The sequence below is a fragment of the Zootoca vivipara genome, chromosome 14 (genome assembly GCF_963506605.1).
Source record: "Zootoca vivipara chromosome 14, rZooViv1.1, whole genome shotgun sequence".
NCBI lineage: Eukaryota > Metazoa > Chordata > Lepidosauria > Squamata > Lacertidae > Zootoca > Zootoca vivipara.
In genome coordinates, this window is record NC_083289.1 from 32,941,347 (window position 1) to 32,962,603 (window position 21,257).

The 21,257-nt window shown below is 43.5% G+C and overlaps 1 protein-coding gene across 1 annotated transcript in view; it reads right to left on the minus strand.

The window, feature by feature from the left end:
- The window catches only part of RBFOX1 (RNA binding fox-1 homolog 1), a 158,773-nt gene that overhangs the window by 61,527 nt on the left and 75,989 nt on the right, over window positions 1-21,257 (minus strand). The window contains exon 8 of the mRNA XM_035132149.2: window positions 7,980-8,112. Coding sequence (XP_034988040.1) covers window positions 7,980-8,112 — 133 coding nt within the window. The remainder of the gene's footprint in view (window positions 1-7,979; window positions 8,113-21,257) is intronic.

The window sequence follows — 21,257 nt, forward strand, 5'->3', positions numbered from 1 at the left end:
TTGGGTTATGAACTTAATTCGTTCCAGAGGTCCGTTCTTAACCCGAAACCATTCTTAACCTGAGGCACACTTTCGCTAATGGGGCCTCCTGCTGCCGCCATGCCATCAGCACACGGTTTCTGTTCTCACCCCGGGGCAAAGTCTGTCAGTGGCGGAGCTTCATGCAGGTGGGGGCGGGGCTGGCGCGCATTCTGGGGGCATGGTGTGTTGCCCATAGGGATGTGGCACGCGTTTTGGGGAGTGGCGCACCACCCGTAAGGGACTGTCGCCTGCGGGGGCGGGGCGGCCAGCGTGGGTGGGGAGGCAGCAGCGATGGCGCCCTCGGGATCATGCTGCCTGGGGCGGAGCACCCCCTATGCCCCTGGAGTCTGTAACCCGAAGCGTTTGTAACCCAAGGTACCACTGTATAAGGAAAAATGTGCTCCTTAACATTTACCTGCATTTGGAACAGGAGAAGTGTGTTGTGTAATATGACTTGGCAGCTGCCATGCCAATATACCATCTTCTCTAATATTTACCTACATTTGTAATAATAGTATTCTGCAGCAAGAGTATTGAGCAGGCATCCCCAAACTTCGACCCTTCAGATGTTTTGGACTACAATTCCCACCATCACTGACCACTGGCCCTCTTAGCTAGGGATCATGGGAATTGTAGGCCAAAACATCTGGAGGGCCGCAGTTTGGGGATGCCTGGTATTGAGTAACAATTGTGTGGTGCAAGAGCTGCTGCTTCCAAATTCTGCACTCCCTAAAATTTAGCTGCTTTTACAACAAGATCAGTGCGGGGTTTAGTAGCTTCTGTTTCATATGCCTCCGGGTTGTACAAAATGTTACTCATACTCATACTCAGACACAACTTACTTAGCTCCATTAATTTCAAAGCACCTACTCTGAGCCTATCATCTTAATCCCACATTCTGCCATCATATCCAGCTTAGCTCTGAAACTAGTGCAAACTTATTTGTGATGGTCCTATGAATTGTGTATTATTTATATCTCTGAAGTATTTATAATTCACTCATCACCAAAAGGCGCCAGGCAGCAATATACACAGTTCAAAATTAAAAAACAACAATGCATTCAAAATGAGCACCTGTGGTCCATTCTCTTGATTCAGATGGCACAGAGATCTAAAACTGGGTGCCACCAGAGGTGGATTTAGGGGAGTGTGGCCAGTTTGCACTGGGTGCAGAGCCTCGGGGACGCCACAACTATTATCTAGAATGGAGTGTGAGAGGCGGGAGGGGGCACTGAATTTTGGCATCACATAGGGCACCACTGTAATTTGAGACAAGGCCAAACACTCTGGAACCCCACAAGTCAGAGCCGAGGCAGAAATCACTCGGTGCCATTCTCTGAAAGCACCACTGTAGCTAGGATTGGAATAACTGCTACACAGTTGCCCCAACAACCAGTCTTAGGGTGGTTCAGGAAGACATCACAGCCAACAGTATCAAAAGCTGCTGAGAGGTCAAGGAGAATCAAGAGCATTGCAGTCTCCTTCTCCCTCTCCTGACCTTAGCTGCCAAGTATCCCATTTTTCGCGGGAAACCCCCGGATTTTAATCCGTTTCCCGCTGTTCTCCCGAATGGAGAAAAATCCCAGAAATCCCCCGGATTTCCTACCTGCCAAGGAGCCTCCATTTTGGGTGCTGCTCTGCCCATGTGTGGGCACCGGAAATAGGGCAGAGCGGCACTGGAAGTCGCTTCTACGCATGCCCGGCGGCCATCTTGGTGGTAGCCGCATGGCGGTGGCCATCACCAAGATGGCCACTGCCATGCAGCCACCACCAAGATGGCTGCCGGGCATGCGTAGAAGTGACTTCCGGTGCCGCTCTGCCCTATTTCCGGTGCTCACACATGGGTAGAGCGGCCCCGGAAGTTGCTTCTACGCAACTTCCGGGGCTGCGCCGCTGCTGATCCTGCATTTTTCAGCAGGAGACTTGGCAGGTATGCTCCTGACAATGGTCACCAATCAGGGCAGAAATTAGTGTGGAATCAAGGAAACCCATTTTGGAGCTAGTAGCGTATAATGTCACTTAGATCAGATGTGGCTAACTTTTAGCCTGCTATATGTTTGTTTTTGTTGTTACATCTCCCACCATGAAACTTAAGACAATGTAAGCCTCTCAGTATCTGGGAAGGTGTGAGCAAGGGTAAGCGACAATGGTATGAGTCCCCACCCAAGAGCTCTCCTTATATGCAAGCAACTTGAGTTGCTAGGACACACACAAACACACACGGGGGGGGGGAATGGGGTTGTTCATTTCATTGTTAGCTTGTTTCCAGTGATGTTTTGAAGTTTTTTATTTTTTATTTATTTTTGGGGGGTTATGCTGAACATTTTATGGAATGAAGGGTGGTCTAAAAGTGAAATAAAATATTTTGATAGTTCTCTTCCTCAAAACAATTGTTTTTATTTATATGTAAATTTATACAGAGATAATTTGATTATTAATTACCTGAATAAAAACTAGGACAATTGTTTTCCCCTCCTTACTTTCTTCATCAGTTATATGAATAACAAACCCAAACTGCATGTAATGCTTTTGGCTTGCCTTAATCCAATTTCATCCACCCGACTTCCCAAAAGAAACCACACTCCAAAACATCACCAGGCTGAATGCATTGTTTAGATAAGTTTTTCACCAATGCTCTGCTAACACACACAAAAATATCTAAGAATTCTCCACAGGAAAACACATTTTTCAGATAGAAGGGGAACATTTCTGCCTCGAGTAGTCAGGACTTCAGAATATAGGATCTTGGACCCCAAAGAAAAGCGGAGTAGAGATTGCTGATGCTCACTTATTTGTGCCATGTCATTCCAGTTACGGTGATATATTCACTGATGCTTTTAGTTCACAAATAACATTTAACTGATTGTGCCGCCTCCACATTTGCTTTGTCTTTCCTTTGTACTGAAATGAATGGTGCAGAATCACATAATAGCAATGTAATTATTTAAGTTATGTCATTGTGCCTCAGCATAAAGCAAGACAAATAATGTCGTTTTTGGCAGAAGATGAACTGTAGCGGAATGGAAACAGTGATGCATGCAACAAATGCAGGGCGGGATGGAAAATGATGCCATCTTACATCCTTAGCTGAGAGTGGAGTTTCAAGAAATATGGCCACCAGTGCAAAAGAAAGCAGTGAAGGGCTGACTCTGGCCTTCTGCAGAGGCCCTGATGCAAATACCTCTTTAGCAGAGGTACATGGTGCATCCACAAAGGAGAGGCACCAGATGAAGACCTTATTTGCACAAACATTGTAAATTTTAGAGCATTTTTTGTGGGGGTGTCTTTTGTCTTATGGGGTTTTTTGTTTTGTGCATTTGTTGGTTTTAAATCAATGGGTAGGCAAACTAAGGCCCGGGGGCCGGATCCAGCCCAATCACCTTCTAAATCCGGCCCGCGGATGGCACAGGAATCAGCATGTTTTTACATGAGTAGAATGTGTGCTTTTATTTAAAATGCATCTCTGGGTTATTTCTGGGGCATAGGAATTTGTTCAACCCCCCCCCCCCCCCCCGCCCCGCAAAGTATAGTCCCCCCCACGAGGTCTGAGGGACAGTGGACAGGGGGCCCCTGCTGAAAAAGTTTGCTGACCCCTGATTTATACTTTTGTTACATAGCCCTGAAAACTGTTAAGAAATCTTATAAATAAGGAATGGGTGGAACTTCAAACCTGGGGGACCAATTGTGGACCTCAGGCCTCTATCTAGCCCTCAGACTCCAGGTTATAGCCAATTCCCAGTCACACCCCAGTCCAGCCTGGCTGAAACATGCCCTTAAATTCTAATGATGCCTCTTGCTTTCCTGGACAGAGAGGATGGAGAAGGCTGGTTGTGAGTGTGAGTGTGGGGAATATAGCTAGGCATACAAAGGTAACACTTATATTCATTGTTCCATGTACTTTCGCATCCACACACACACACACACACACACAACTGGCATGTGGACCCTGGAGCATTGCCAAGGACTGAATGGCCTTCAGCTCTTGGGCTTAGGAAGGTTTCTCCACCCATGTTTCAAAGCATTTAAATAAATCAAAATAAAAGTCTGATGAGATGGACTTTCAGCTTGAAATGGGGTGAGGGTGGGGAGATACATATGGGAGTTTTAAAAGATGCTGAGATATATGTTTTTATGCTGTCTGCTTTCATGATGTTCCCCTGTGTTTTATTGTTGATCTTCATATATGTTTAATTCACTTTTATTCTTGCTTGTAAGCCGCTTTGAGAACTCTCAAAGCAGATACCAAAACTTAGAAAAATTTATAACACAGGGACACAGGAACGTGCTTTCTACTTAAGTCAGACCTTTGGTCCCCCTAGCTCAGTAAGGTCAACACTGACTGACAGCAGCTCTCCAAGGTTTCAGACAGGAAAGCCTCTGTATCCAAGTACTGTATGGCCTATAAGCTACATCTCTTCCCCTAAATTTTTGCTATAAGGAAAAGCTGTAGGCATGTGGCAGCTCTTTCCAAGGTTCAGCATTGTCCAGATAACTATGACTATAGACTTTCACCTCCCTCTCAGCTTTCCTATAATGCCATGGCCACTCATCCCAACAAGAAGGTTGGGAAGAAAAGAGACCAAAAGATTTTTGAAACTAGGGGCATCATTACAGATGCTTTCTGAAGTATTATTCTTACCGTGTGTGCAACTGACATGCCCAGCACTGTAGTTCTACAATTTTGCAAGGGCGTAGTTGCCTGGAAGTCTAGCATAGCATCTGCTTCTACGAGGGCATCCAATCTGCAGATGGAGTGTCCTTAATGCACCTTGTCCTAAGCACCCACTACTTCGCACAGTCATTCTTAATGCCTGCCCATGTTGAAGCTGCCCCAAACCAAAATTGCAATGCAGACTTTATCACTGTTAACAGAAAAATTGCAACAGGGAGGAAAATATGTGATGGAGTGTGAAGTTCTGAAAACAACATATTGTATATTATGTAATTATATTTTGCAACTGTTTCCAACATTCCATCAAATATTGCTTTCTCAGTATAGTAATCGCCCATCTGTTCTCCATTTGCTAAAATGGTTTCCCCATATCTCAAGATGACTATTACGACTTTTTTTTTTCTTTGCCAGGAGAAAGTTTTAAGAATTGGTAGTTGGGAAGGTTTAAAATCTCTAAGTCAATTTTTAAAAAACTCACACCACTATTCCTTCTGAAGATAAGCAGAAAATATACTGATGGTGCTTAATAAGATATCATAAATGAGATACAGGAGACCAAATCAAAATTTGTTCTGGATTGTTTGATTTGATGTTTAGCTGTGTTGTAAATTGCTTTGAATTTTTTAAGATTCTATAGAAATGAAGAAAATAATAATAATAGTCATAATAGAAATAATAAATAAGTAAATAAAGCACACACTTTGCATGCAGAAGGTCCCAGGTTCAATCCGCAGCATCTCCAGGTGGGCTTGGGAGAGGCTCCTACTTAAAATATTGGAGAGCAGCTGCCAGTCAGTGTAAACAATATTGATCTAGATGGACCTGTGGTCAGACTCCGTATAAGGCAGCTTACTATGCTCCTGTATTCCTCTTCCTCCCCAGTCACCTACACACTGCTTGTGACCAGAGGCTTGTGACTAGATTCTCCGGCACCCAGAGCGGTGCACATGCTGTGCACCCAGGGGTGGGGCTAGCCGCCTGCGGTGATGGGGCTAGCATCCCAAGGGGGTGCTGCCAAGAGCAGCAGGGGTAGCGTCCTGGGGGGCGGGGGGCAATGTCACCCCCCCCTCAGGGGTGACATCCGGGCCAGAACGCACCCACCACACTCCCCTTCCTCTGCCAGTGCTTGTGACAGCTACTTTTGAGTTCAAATCAAACTTCTGTAGGAAGTAGCTTTTCCTACGTTTGAAAGCTGACTGCGAAGCTTAGAACATTGACCTTCCAGCTTTCGCTGAACCCAGGAGTAGCTGTCATGAACTGCAGATAAAATGCAATGGTGGGGATGCAGCTGGATCCTTTCCACTAAATTTCTTCCTTAGGAGCAGAGGGTGATGCCTCATCCTGAGTCAGACCAAGGGGCCATGTACCTTAACAATGTCCCCATTGACTGGCAGTGGTTCTCTAAGGTTTCAGGCAGAAGATATTCCTAACCTTACCTGGATATGCTGGGAGTTGAACCTGGGACCTTCTGAATTCAAAGCAGATGCTCTACCACTGAGCTATGACTCTTCCCAGAAGCTGTCTTATACTGAGTCGGATAAGATACCCATCTAACTGACAGTGACTGACAGTGGCTCTCCAGGGCTTGAGACGTGTACTGCTCCCACCTTTGTGGAGAGATGCCCAGAATTTACCCAAAACGTAGCCATTAATAGCTCTATCCCCCAAGAATTTGTCTAACCGTATTTTGAAGCCATCCAAATTGTTTCCCCTCTTAACACCACTAATGAGTGAGGAGGGCTTGTAGCTCTATGTAAATAGGTCCCAACATTCTGTCACACTCTACCGTGACCAAGAACCAGAACACAGAGTGGGACCAGATGGGTAAAAGTAGCCTCAATTATCAAAGTCTGGGAGCAGGTCTATTGTCCTCTGATCCACTTAAATGGGATAAAATTGAATGTTACTTTTGAAGACTATGCGTAAAATTTGCCTCCTGCATCCCTAACAGTGGGTGTGTCTGCTTGTTGGGATCTACAGTCATACCTCGGTTTAAGTACGCTTCGGTTTGAGTACTTTCAGTTTAAGTACTCTGCAGACCCGTGTGCATATGCGCAGAAGCGATATTCGTGCATGCACAGAAGCGCTCTATCGGCGCTTCACGCACTATTGCCGCTCAGATTAAGTACTTTTGGGAGTGTGAATGGCACCCCGGAACCAATTAAGTACTTAACCCGAGGTACCTCTGTATTTGGAGGGTTGTTGTTTTTTGTCGCTTTTGTGACTTTGGCTTGTGACTTCATTTTTGTGACTTGTTTTTGTGACTGTGTGGAACCCAGTTCAGCTACTGGTTGATTGTGTGGCTGCAGAAATAGATAAAAGCCCCCCATCCAAACTGACTATCATCAGTGGACATAAGGGGAAAAAATGTTATTTTTTCATCTACAATACTGTCTTATTTATTTTATTTTATAGTACAGTACATTGATTATTGACTTCATTTTATGGCTCAATGGTCTCGTTAGACAGTAAAATTCGTACTAAGTTGCTGTTTTAGGGGGTGTTTTTCATCGTCTGGAACGGATTAATCCGCTTTCCATTACTTTCAATGGGAAGGTTCGCTTCAAGTAAAGTACGCTTCAGGTTAAGTACGGACTTCTGGAACCAATTAAGTACTTAACTCGAGGTACCACTGTATTGCCCTTTCCCCATGCCCAGATCTTTTGCAGGATACAAACTCTGCACACACACACACACACACACACACACACACACACACACAACCTCAGCTGTCATTTTGCTGCTAATATCAAAACCACTAATAATAAATCAAAACCCTTAGGGTTGTGAGTCAACTTATACTTCAGTGGATTCCACCCCTCCGCCCCGCAAAAAAAGAGAGAGAGAGATTTAAAGTGTTATTCAACCTTCTCACTAACCAGATGTTTGCAATCATCCAAAAATACATCTCTACCTCTGTGAGTTTCCCCTTTCCTTTCCTTCTCTTTCTCTTTTTCCCCCCACCAGCGTTCCTTCTCAGGGGGAATTTACATAACAACATGGGACGCGCAAAATGCTTTAAAGCTCCCAACCATGACAGTGCAAATTACTATCATTTGTCAGCCCTGTGCGCAAGGTGCTCCACTTCAGGCAACAGAGATGGGTGGCATGCTGCGTGGTGTGTGTGTGTGTGTGTGTGTGTGTGTGTGGAGAGAGATGGCATCATCATGCATAGCACTCTCAAATGCTCAGTTGCTTCTCTCTCTCTCCTTTTCCGGGGAGGTGGCAGTGGAGGGCAGGAGAAGGCAGCACCAATGGCCAAAAGGAGTCCCAAGGGTCTACTTACCCGCCATAAGCCGGGATGGGAGGAGGGGGTGCTGCAGCACGAAATGTGTTGTAGACGGTGCGGCCTCTGCCTCTGAGATGTGCTCCTCTGTACGCGGCGGCAGCAGTAGCGGCAGGGTATGGGAAACCCGGCACTGGAGGGAAAGGCAAATCAGAAAGAGAGAGAATAAACATACGAGTTGGAAGGAACGCCAAGGGTCAACTGGTCCAACCCCCTGCAATGCAAGAACATCCATCCTTCAGTTCTGTGTCACCAAAAAAAGAAAGAGCCTTAGCTCATTCAGGACTGGAGGGCCTGTGGTTAGAGCATCTGCCTTGCATGCAGAAAGTCCCAGGTTCAATTCCAAGCATCTCCAGATAGAACTAGGAAAGACTCCCTACCTGAAACCCATGGAGAGCCACTATCACTCAGTGGAGAACACTGAGCTACCAATGGGTCTGATTCAGTATAAGGCAGCTTGCCAGGTTCCTAGATGCACACTTACAGTATATTCCTGCGTATAAGACTACTTTTTAACCCAGGAAAATCTTCTCAAAAGTTGGGGGTCGTCTTATACGCCCAGTCGTCTTATACGCCGGAATATACGGGTATATAAATCTCCCAACTGGTGCTTGCTTAGAGGGATGAGACCAGAGCTGCATTTGCGAGGAAGTTTATTCCATTTTCCCAGCACTTCCCTATCTCTTAACTTCTGTGTTACATTTGATCTTTCACATGATGTAAAAGTCACTTTTGGAAAACTAATGGAATAGAGAACATTTCCATTTTATTTGATTCTAGGCAGGGGGGGAGGGGTATCCATTTGCAGCCCCCTTAACCCAGATAATCACAAGAATAAAGTGACAAAATCAGGGGCGGTACACCAGCATACAGTTCTTTCCTGCTGTTTTCACGGAGGAAATATGGGGGGGGGGGACAGCAGCAGGACTGTGTGGAAAGGATGAGGAGGCAGCAATATTGTTGGATGGCATTCGTCCTTGTGCCATACCACACCCACTTTTGTGAAAGAATCTTAGTGTGATTCTGTTACATCGGTCCATAAGACACAATTATATAACAAAACAGGTGCTCCAATGTGAAAGGAAATTAGAAAATGGGACAGATTCCCCACAGCTGAATGTACCCGAGGTCATAAAGTGTGTGTGTGTGTGGGGGGGGGGGAAACCTCAGTTATATCAAGTTAGGCTCTCTTAAAGAACTTCTGTTGTAGCAGGAACTAGGGATGAGGGAGCAATATGCTCCCCCCCCCTTCTCATTCAAATTCACACTTCTAGAAACTATGCTCAAACAGAAATACAATAATCCTATCCTGAAAAATTTGCACTCCTCTGAATTTATATGCATATACCAACCCCACCCCACCCCAAAAAAGATACAAAAATCATTTTAGGGAAATGGCTTTCAGAAAATGTGTATATTAGGAGAAATATGCTCCAAAACACTCATAACTTTTCATAAGTCCTCCGCTCCCATGCTTTATATATTGCAAAGTGCTTTAAAACTGCTGAACTGAATTTAAAATTTAAAATGGGGGGGGGATGGTGACAAACTGAGAGAAACCAAAATAAACATTCACCCATTTTTAGCAGAGGTACTGCTGCTCTACATGAGTTAGAACAGGGGTGGATAACATGTGGCCCTGCAAAGTGGTGGTTTGTGGCCACTGAAACTGGCAGGGCAGAAGAAGCGCAGAGTTTGAAGAAGCCAGTGGAGACTGGGCTTTGCAACAAAGACCTATTAACCAACCACACTCACAACAGACATTTAAAGCACTATGATTCCACTTTAAACAATCATGGCTTCCCCCCAAATAATTCTGGGAGCTATAGTTTGTTAAAGGTGATGAGCATAGTTTCAGAGACCCCCTACTCCTGTCCCAGAGCTACAGTCTTCACAAGGAACTCTGGGAATTGTAGCTCTGTGATGGAATTAGGGGTCCTCTAACAACTCCCTTAACAAACTACTTCCCAGAATTCTTTTGAAGAAATCCTGACTGTTTAAAATGGCATCATAGTGCTTTAAATGTATGGTATGAATGTGGCCATTGAGTATTTCACAAAAGGAGAGCTTACCACTGTGCTCACACCTGAACTCCAAACAAACACCAATTCATCCCAAGTGATATTAATAAATAGCTAATTTTATTCCCATTCATTTTCTTATTAAATGAGATAAAATTTGTGTGGAAGGCTATCGGATGGCATATTTTAACACACATAAGTTTGACGGGGGAGCCCAAAATGGAAAACGAAGTGTGTTCATCGCTCAACATCAGAAATTCCCCTAGATGAGATGGGTATTATAAACTGTATATTTAAGTTTTGAAGCTCAGGGATAGATGACAAAGTCGCAGATGCAAAACCCAACAGGGGGGCAGATTTCCCCATCAAAGCCATAAAAACATACAGCCCTTTTAATGGCCAATTATTCCTTGCATCCCAGCTCTAATTTGGATTTGCATAAGAGCGCCATATGCCAAAAGAAAGGTGCGCCGTCAAAATGGATGAATGAATCTCTCTTCTCATTATTCTGCCTCTCTTCTCCCCATGCATCAGCCGCTGTGACAACTTCCCATCATGAGTCTTGTGATACTTCCTTCAGGAAAGCATGTAACTTAAGTCTGCAAGGGAAGGATGGGGAACCTATGGGTTTGATGAAGGAGAAATCCCATTTCCTTTGCTTTTTAGTGAGAAACCACCTAGCTTGCATTTCTAGAATCAATAAGGTAACCAAAACACAACTAGCCTTTGAAATCTGCACTTCTCTGAATTTTGTGATCTAGTTTTCAAACCAATGTAAGCATACATTTTCTTCATTAGAGAAAGTTGCGTACAGACTAGATTATATTTAGGAAATTTGCTTGCAAAAGTGTTTATGTTGGTAAAAATGATGGGTGTGCATATGGAGAAATTTGCATTAAAATGCTGAAAAAATGCCATGAGGTTTTTTTTTAAAAAAAAAACGACAACTACTGCTGCTGCTGCTGCTGCTGCTGCTGCTGCTGCTGCTGCTGCTGCTGCTACTGCTACTACTACAATTGCTGCTATGAATAGAGAATGGAATTTAGGGTTTTAAAAATGAGAAACCAAAATTGACAGATTTGTCCAACTCTGTTTCCAGAAGTGAAAATCTGGACACGGCAGTTGTTGACAAAACCACAAAAAATGACATTTTTGGGCTATTTTTAAGGAAAAGAGGCAAAAATACTGCTGACGTGGATTGCCATATGTCTGGATTTTCCCGGGCATTTTGCTGATTTCTGCCCAGACACTGCTTCTGAATGTAGTATTCTAGGTATGTCCAGGAAATTCTGGACATACGGCAACCCTATCCAACTCTAACTGTGGCACCCAGATGTTACAATCAGAACTAAATATATCAAGAACTAAATATATCAACACCAGAGTACAGAGGTATGTCTTCAGCATATGATAAGTTGTGCAATGAAGATTCTGGATGCACTTTTGTGGGGAGGAAAGTCCACAACTTATGGGGTCCAGAGAGAATGTCCTCTCCTAGGACCCCCCTCCCCAACCTCTGGGGGCAGTGGAACTACCAAGAGTACAATAAGACCCTCTCTGTTGAACTTAATACCTGAGAAGTGCTGTAGGGAAGGATACAGTCTTTCAGATATTTGGGGCCTAATTCATTTGGGCCCCAGATAGCACCCAAGTTCCCATGCATCCATGGGGACATCATTTTCCATAGTTCTAATCATTTGTGGGTGCTGCATATGATCCTGGCAGCATCTAGAGCAGCCTTTCTCAACCTTGTGTGCCCAGATGTTGTTGGACTACAACCCCCATAATCCCTAATTAGCAGGACCAGTGGTCAGGGGTGATGGGAGTTGTAGTCCACCTGCCGCCCACACAAAACCTGAGACTCCACCATAGCCGGCCCATGCACTGCAAAACCCCTCTCTTGCCCTTCGTGTCCCACCCTTTGCAAATGCAAAATCCCTCACATGCTCCTCCTCCAAGCCCCACCCAACGCTCTGCCCGCATCCCGTGATAACTCTTGGCTCTCCTCTTCATGGACCCACCTTATGCCCACGTAAACTCCTCCTCAGACTCTTGCTCTCCTCCTCCCACTGGAACCACCCTCTGCCTGAACAGTTTTGAGGAGGAGGAGGAGCTCAAATGCATGAAAAAAGGTATCCCGTTTGGAGTCCAAACAGGACAGGGGACACTTTTCTCCCCTCCCCACAAAAGGATGATCACATTTGTCTAGGGACAGGTAGCAACGCTAGAGTAGGGAAGTGATTTCCACTGAATTTGGGCCTGCTATTTGACAAAAGTATGGGCAGCATTCAGCAAAATATAGGCCCTTCAAATTATTTTTTGCTTGGTGTGTGCGTGTTTGTGTGTGTTCTACACTTTCTTTAATGGCCCATGCACACATGCAGCATAATGCTTCCATCATCAAATGATGAAGATTCACATGCAAAACGGTGGTCACTGATCGATTGCAGGCAAATTAAACGAAGTACTTGTACGCAGGAACCAATCCCAATCTTTCACGGATCCTGTATATTTTTGTTGATTTCCTGCTGTCTTAATTGAGTAGAAGCATGCTTTCTTCTATTTCCCTTTTCCATGTTTTTCAGGATTACTGAAACAGTCATTAATTTGCCATTGTTCTAAACTCCACATCGATATTAAACAGGGTTGTTTAACGAATTTTGGACAAACACTTTCTTACAGGCCATTCTAATTTGAAATTCATTGAAAAGAAAAACACACGCACTCACGCACACACACAAACACACAAAATCTCTAATTAATGTACAAGTTTAATCACCATTCCCCACACGGAAGAGTAATTTTTCACTGTTCATTTGCTTGGTGTAATCTCCGAACTGACATAACAGAAAAGCAATAGCCTATAAATCTGTTCCCATTTGTTCCTTTAATATTCATATTGCATTGAACTACAGCTGCTTGTTGCTGAAGTCTATTACAACATGCAAAAGTGTCGATAAAATATTATGAAAGACAAGATGTATTTGCTGTGTGGTGGCGTCTGCCATTTATTTTTCAAAGGGATGATAAATGGCTTGCGAATTGTCCCTTTGCTTGCTGCTGACGGGGTGATGATTAGTGATTAATTACCTTGCCCCAAATTGACAGGGCACAAGGAAATTGACACAGCCCTGATTAATTAACTTTTTTTCTCTTTCTTTTTTAAAAGGGAAGATAGTTTTTTTTTTAAATGCACAAAACCAATTGAATGGTAGCATGAATTATGGAAAGTCAAAGGTAAAAGTCAAAGGCATTATTAGCCCCAGCGTTCTGGGGCTGGGAGCATTTTCATGGATAAGGTTTGCTTCAAGCTAAAATGGAATATGTGAAATAGACCACGGATCACCAGGGACCTTCTTAATTCAGACATTGAGTAGGCTAAATTTTTTCTAAAAAATCATTTATGCAAAGGCATTTTTCCACCCAAGTGTGGCATTCCCTTGTGCGCAGCCTTCTGATGCCCCAATGGCAGGGCCGGGCAGGGCCAGAGGCAAAACTGAGCAGAGCAATGGATGTACTTTTCATATTTTTACAGTAGGCTAGTTTCTACACATATTCACATCTCCTGTTATATCCTCCATCCAAGACATCAGAACTCAAAGACACATTGCAGACAAGCAAAAAGGAAAACAAGGTGTGAAACAGGATCAGTGTGGTGCATGGTCTGGGAAGAGTCCTGAGGGCCAACCAGAGAGGCCTAGGGGTCATATTCATGAACCTGAGGCTCCTCACCCTTTATATAGTACATCTATGCAGCGACGTTGCATCCTTTGCTTCTTGGCCATAATCCTGGGCATGACCCTCTCAACAGTTTCAACCCTCTGGCAGGAGGCTATGATAGACATACACCCAATGCCTAAGCCAAAATCCACCTACATCTGGAATCAAAAAAGTTCTGGCTGTTTCTAAGCCGGATTGTTGTCTGCATAAGCTTGTTCATTACACCTTAGCTATAGCCACTGCACGGAGAGGGTAGTGCTGCCAACGAGATCGTAACTATGTACGGCACCTTAAGCTCCTTGGACAGAAGGAATGATATAAATGTAATAATAAATAAAACCCTAAAGAATGTAGCTTTTGATGGAAGATGAACTGCAGCAAAACAGACTCTGTGCTGCATGTGACAAATATCAGGGCAGAACAGAAAATGATTCTCACATCACGATTGAACACTGAGCTTTATATATATATATACCAGGAACAAAGGACAAAAAATAACTCAACAGTATGGGTTCTGCTCAGAATTCACAAAGGGAATTTCGCAAATCATCACTGGGGTCCATGGGACAGCATGACTAGCTGTTTATGCCCCATCTCTCTTGACTCTCCCACCCCAGCCTCAGCTACAAGCTTATCAGAATGCTTAAGCTTGGGCCACAGAACTATAATTTTCTGCTCTTAGTTAATTTTCAGAGTGGCTGTAATAATATCACAGAATTGCAAAATGCTGAGCAAAATACAGTCGGGCCCATCTGGATACAGACAAGCTAAGAGAACATCATCCCATTCTGGCTCGGCATGAATGCTAGGTAGTCAAGTGTGAAATCTCTAGCAAATTTAAAAAAGAAGAAAAAAGAGAAAGAAACAGCAGATGACAAAAGGAGGAGGTTAGAAACTGTGTGAGATAGCTCATTGCTTCTTTGTTCAAAGGCAGAACAAATCTATTTAAATTAAAAAGAACACGTCTCTCTTCTGCAAGGGACTTTAAGTGTGTATGTTTTTAGTTGTTAATACAGCTGTGTAAGAAGAACACATTGCTTGATTTGCATTTATGTGCCATAGGACTTGAGGCATGGTGGTAATAGATTAGAAACCCTAATTGTGGGGTGGTAACTGCTCTTGCAGAGTCCTTGGGCTGTTGGGAGGGCTGAACATCAGTGTAGGGGCTGGTATGGAATTGACCCTTCAGTGTGGCATCACCCATTGATATCAAGCAGGTGCCTTTGTTATATTGTTTCTGGAACCTGCTAAAGACTTTTTATGTTTAGGCATCCCTGGTCAAAATATTGACATTCTCCCAAAATGCTACATTCAGATAGACAGCACAATGGATCCTGAACCCTTGAATTTATCAGTTAGCTGTTAAAACCCTCTGGGATTTAACATTTCCCCCAGCACATGGGCACATGTTATAGAACAGGAATAACAGAATATAGAATGGAGCTATATAAAGCAGGTAATTGAAATTTAGAAATTAGATAAACTGCAAATATTAATAAGTTGACATTAGGCTGTAAACATTATACATCCAGAGCACATTTACAGCACATTCACACCAAAAATAATCATGGGAGCTGTAGTTTACCTCTCACAGAGCTACAGTTACCAGCACCCTAATGAACTATATGCATGCAGCCTTAATATGTATGTGTGTTTCTGAGAGGGAGGGGAGGGGGAAAGAGAGAAGAAGAAGAAGAAGAAGAAGAAGAAGAAGAAGAAGAAGAAGAAGAAGAAGAAGAAGAAGAAGAAGAAGAAGAATTTCTAAATCTGCACACCACCCTTCTGCCCCATTATGCAAGGTTCATCTTCTGAATAACTTGTCTCTAAGGCCCAGAACTATTTTCAATCTAACCAACCTCCCTTTTCAAATTATAGATAACATTTATCCAAAGAGACGGCATCACCAATATTTCTGCTTGCAAATGTTGCATTTCATTCACTTTTCACACAGTTAAACATCTGGAGATAGGTATAAAAATTGGGAAAGTGGAAGTGTTTGCTGTACAGAACTCAATGTCCAAATATGTTCTCCCTCATTGGCTCAGCCTAAAGCTATCTTACAGTGTGTAAGAGTGTCTTACCCCCTCCCGCCTGCACATTATTCCCAAAGTATGAACAAATTATATATTTTTCTTCAAGTCATAAAGAAATGCTATGAATTAATTTTAATTTTGCTATAGAAACATATGCCAGGTTCTACACTTAGAAGGGAAAAACCATCTGCACAGATATAAGCTAGGGGAGCAGGACGTAACGCTGTTTGCTGGTGCCCAGGATGGGTGCATCTGCCCCAGGCGGGTGTGGAGCAAGCTCGTCCAGCCCTTGCCTCAGCCATCGCCAGGCAGACACTCATGTATCAGGCAGAAACAGGGCACAGAGGGTACTCTGCACCCTCCACTCCCTAGCCACCCTCAGGTGGGTGCTTGCATGCTGAGCAAGGGTGGGCATGGAGGGCAAGCAACAGAGATCTCTGTGGGGGGGGCACCTGGTTCGTCGTCATCCCCCAATTGTGCACCTGGGGCAAAGCCCCCCCCCAAAGCTACCCCACTGTAGGGGACAACTGGCTTGCCACTAATACATGCGGAAAGGATCCAGGGGTCTTAGTAGACCACAAACCTAACATGAGTCAACAGTGTGATGCAGCAGCAAGAAATGTTAATGAAGAAGAAGAGTTTGGATTTGATATCCCGCTTTATTACTACCCGAAGGAGTCTCAAAGCGGCTCACAATCTCCTTTCCCTTCCTCCCCCACAACAAACACTCTGTGAGGTGAGTGGGGCTGAGAGATTTCAGAGAAGTGTGACTAGCCCAAGGTCACCCAGCAGCTGCATGTGGAGGAGCGGAGACGCGAACCCGGTTCCCCAGATTAGGAGTCTACCGCTCTTAACCACTACACCACACTGGTGTGCTATTCTAGGCTGCATCAACAGAAGTATAGTGTCCAGATCCAAGGAAGTAATAGTATTGCTCTATTCTGTCTCGTTCAGACCACACTTGGAATACTGAGTTCAGTTCTGTGAAGGAGGAGGGCAACCAAGATGATCAAAGCTCTGGAAATGGCCATTTATCCAGTCCCCAGATGGGCAGCAGTTGCAGCCTGTCACAACAGGACCTCAGCTCCACGGAGCAAAAGTCCTCCTCATTGTGTGGCTGGCAGTTGGGGAATTCCCTTGGATGCTGCAAAGAATGGCAGGATAGTCTGCCATTCCCTAGACTGCAAATTGGCCAATCAGATGGCCAGAGGGCCCCACTCTAAAGGCCAGCTACACCCAAGTTAGGGACCACAGTTGGCTGAAGAACAACCCGCCCTCCTGCCCTTTACGCTGTGGTTATTTTGTATGTTAACCTTTTTCTTCCTTGCACTCAGTATTTGACCTTCTTATGGTGCATTAATGGTTCCCGTATTCAGAACTGGGAAGGAATTGGCCCTGTTTGGCGGTTTTGCCTCCCTCATAGCAAATAGTCACAACTTTTAGCAGATAAGGCATTGGGTGGATTACATAAGGCATTATGTAAATTACATAACATTGCCACAGAAAACAGAGAAACAAATAATGTAGTTTTTGGCAGAAGACGAACTGCAATGAAAGGGAAATAGTTCTGCAGGTAGCAAATACAGGGAAGAATGCAACATGATGCCTTCTTACATTCATAACCCTTGAATGGATTTGAAACACCCTGTCCTCGCTACTTTAGATATTTGTATATCTCTATTTGTAGCTGTTGCTTATTGTTTTGCCATAGTCTACACGTCATATCTTTCTATTTTTGTTCTAACTTGACTTTGTTTTGATAAATAAATCTCTCCCTCATTTAACAATATTGCGCATCAGAAGGTGGTGCTCACATGGAGTTTTTAAAACAGAGGTTGGATGGCCACCTGTCAGGAATTATTTAGCTGTGGTTCCTGCAATGTGGAGGGTTGGACTTCTTACTCTCTACAGTGGTACCTCAAAGACGAATGCCCTGCAAGACGAATTTTTCGCAAGACGAATTCGTTTTGTGAAAAAATCATTTTGCGAATCACGGTTTCCCATAGGAATGCATTGAAATTTAATTAATGCGTTCCTATGGGCAAAAAAAGAAATTTCAATGCATTCCTATGGGAAACCGCGATTCGCTAGACGAATTTTTCGCAAAACAAATTGACTCGTGGAACGAATTAAATTCGTCTTGTGAGGCACCACTGTAATTCTACCGGTATGATTCTAGTTCGCTGTATAGCTGTTATAGAGAACAAACAGTCAAGAAGCAAAACAAGAACTCACCATCAAAAACAGAATGGCAAGATGAAATTCCCAACCCTACCTAAACACAGGTAAGTCCACTAAACTATTCATATAACTCTCCCTTCTATTTTCTTTTATTCACCAGTAAATAAATTGGCACTATTGAGACCTTTGGTAGTTCAGATAATCAACCACTCTTCTCTAAATCCTAAAGGCTTTCAAATAACTTGACTGGAGCAAATGGCAATTTTGAGTGTCCAATCATTGGTGTCAGGCTTCCAAGACTGTTCAGAAGAAGATGAAGTTGGCATTTCAGGTACAGCTTGTGAATTTGGTGATTGTACATTCTCAGTGATGGGTGGAAAGTACATGCCACATTCAGACTCAACAGAATATGACCAGGGTGTTTCATTTCTCTTCCTTGTCTTTCACAGGTACTGGAGTTTGCCATGTGGCTTTCCCCTCTCCCATAATTTCCAATATAAACTCTGTCCCCTGACTCTAAGTGGGATAGTTCTATCACAGAATTGCACCAGTTATTGAAGTGTTCGTAACTTCTACTAGTTTAGTCATTTGCAGAGGCCACCTTTCCCAGGTCAGCTCACTATGGAATGAAACTCTCATCTGCTGTTCAAATGGGGATTCTGACTTGTCTTCGCAGTAGCAGTTCCGCTGGTCTATCAGTAATGTTTATCTGTAGCTTAAAAGAGCAATATATGAGTCATTCCATCTTCAGATATTATTTTTGGAAGACTAAAATTTGCTGGATATTAGTGTGGGGTTGCAATAATATGGTAAAAGTTGAAAGAAGTCTGGGATGACTGGAATGCTATAAACTGGGATGCATTGTCAGCAGCAAGTTCACCTGGAATGCCAAAGCTAAGAAAGCTCCCCCCCCCAAGTTGTGAAACAACACTGTAGCAGGTAATCTTGGCTAAGGGAAGTATATCAATATATCATGAACAGTAACCCACAACAACCAAACAACCCACAACAGTTAAAACAGGCCAGATGCTAGTTCCTTGCCCCTGCCCCATAAATCTATAGGGTTTAAAGGATTCTTCTGTTGTGCCAATAATCTCTTCTACAGTTGTCACTGGCTAAGATTTTGTTCTTTGTGCCATTTCCAATTCCAGAGTACCATATTACCTGCTTCTATGAACCAGCAGTATAACCTTTCCTCGTTGAGTCTTCCAACTCATTCATCTGTCCGTGGTCAACAAAGTGCTTCTAGTTATCTCTGGCCCATTGATGAGATTTAGGCCATCCATATCAGATGCAGAGTAAGACTTCTGGAATCTCTGGATCTCCATGAGTAGATTTGCTGAAATTATTTTTTGGATGCTTTTAGAGAAGTGTGCACAGAACAAATCTTTCCTGTCCTAGCTTGGCTTGAGAAACCTAAGGGAGGTTGGGTTGAGGGAGTTGCACTTCCTGGTAAAACATCATCAGGTCCAGAGCAGAGTCAAGTCCAATAGACACACTGAGGTAGGAGATTCCATTTCACAACCAGCCAGGCACCGTGTGGCAGGGCTCTGGACTATATCAGGGTCTGGCATGTCTTGCTTTTCAGAAACCCATGCTGGGTTTTAGTAATCACAGCATCCTCTTTGACGTGCTCACAGATAGACCATATGATTATTTGTTCTAGAACCTGTCCTTGGTAAGAGTCCAGTAGCAAGTGGGTTCCACTTGACAGTTGTAGAAGTGCGCCACCTAGTCCCAATCCATTGTTGCTTCCATCACCACTTAACCATTGTTGGCATCACAAAATTGTAAGACAGAGTATCCCTTTTTCTCTGAAAAGGAAGCTTTTTGATTTGCATGTGCACACACACACACACTGCCAGAACATGGTAGATTTCAATGATGGTTGTGCTCTGCTGAGATAATTTGCAAATATTGATCTTGATCATTCACCATTCCCCCCCCCCAAAAGTGTCTCAGTTCTGTAATACTACAGGTATTTTCAGCTCTTTGGTGGCATTTACTTTTTCTTGGCATAACTTTTTATGCTGCACAATAACTACTCTGCCTTGGTAAAAAATACATTTCCTGTAATTTCAGTTGAGTCTGAATTCATGGATCCAATTGAAGACTATGACCCTCCATTTATTATGGTCTTCCTTTGTTGTACCACCATGTATTAAGGTGTCTTCCATGAAGTTAATGGCTCTTTTTATGTCTCTAAGGAATGCTGTCAAATTCTGTTGAAAAATCTCAGACGCACTTGCGATCTTGAATGACAACCACCAGAAACAGAATCTTTGAAAGTATGTGATGAACGAAATGTAGACAATTTAGCATTTAGGTTTGTCAAAGGCATTTGCCAACAATCATTTGATATATACAATCTGATAAGTATTTTGGCTCCTATTGCTTTGAAGGAAAGGTCCTCTTCCACAGGAAGTAAGTATTTTTCATCATCCACTAAGCTTTCATTTAAAGGGGTGAGGGCAGCCTGTGCCCCCCCCCAGATGTTGTTGGACTGCAACTCCCATCATCCAAGATAATTGGCCATGCTGACTGGGGCTGATGGGAGTTGCAGCCCAATAACATCTGGCAGATCACAGATTCCCCACCCCCAAATGGGGAACCATGCATGGTGTTCCACACTGCATTATTTGGCATTATAGATTCATAGATTCATAGAATTCTAGAGTTGGAAGGGACCCTGAGGATCATCTAGTCCAACCCCCTGCAATGCAGGAATATGTAGCTTGTCCCATACGGGGATTGAATCTGCAACTTTGGTGTTATCAGCACCACACTCTAACCAGCTGACATTAGTTCTTATAGTTACCTTTTAATAGGCAAATGGGCGGCATCCAACTAAGTTCTAAGAGTAAATTTACTGAAATGGGCCTAAATTAGTCACGCTAAATTAACTACAATGGGTCTATTCTGAGCAGAATTTAGTTGGCTATAACCCACGTCCCCAAACTCTCCTATGCTACATCTTGTATTGTTTTCAGTAGTTCAATTCATAGCTGTGCTCTGAATTAAGAGACTGTCCAGCTTATAAATTCTTATCCTATACCCAGTGAACACAAAGTGTATTCAAGACAATGAAGCTCCTGGGGTGCATAAGATGATCTTCTGCAGGCCAGAGGAGTTCTGGAATCATGGCTAGGTCAGTTCTGAAATGACTATGACAGCAAGTCCTGGGTGTTGTTTGAAATCAACAATCTTTTCCTCCTCCCCTTTTGTGTGTCTTGTTCTAGGTCTGCAGGACAGAACTGTCTTTCTTCTTTGAACAGTGCCCATGAAAAAATAAAACATAAATTTAGGGCCGAGTCCTCAAAAGG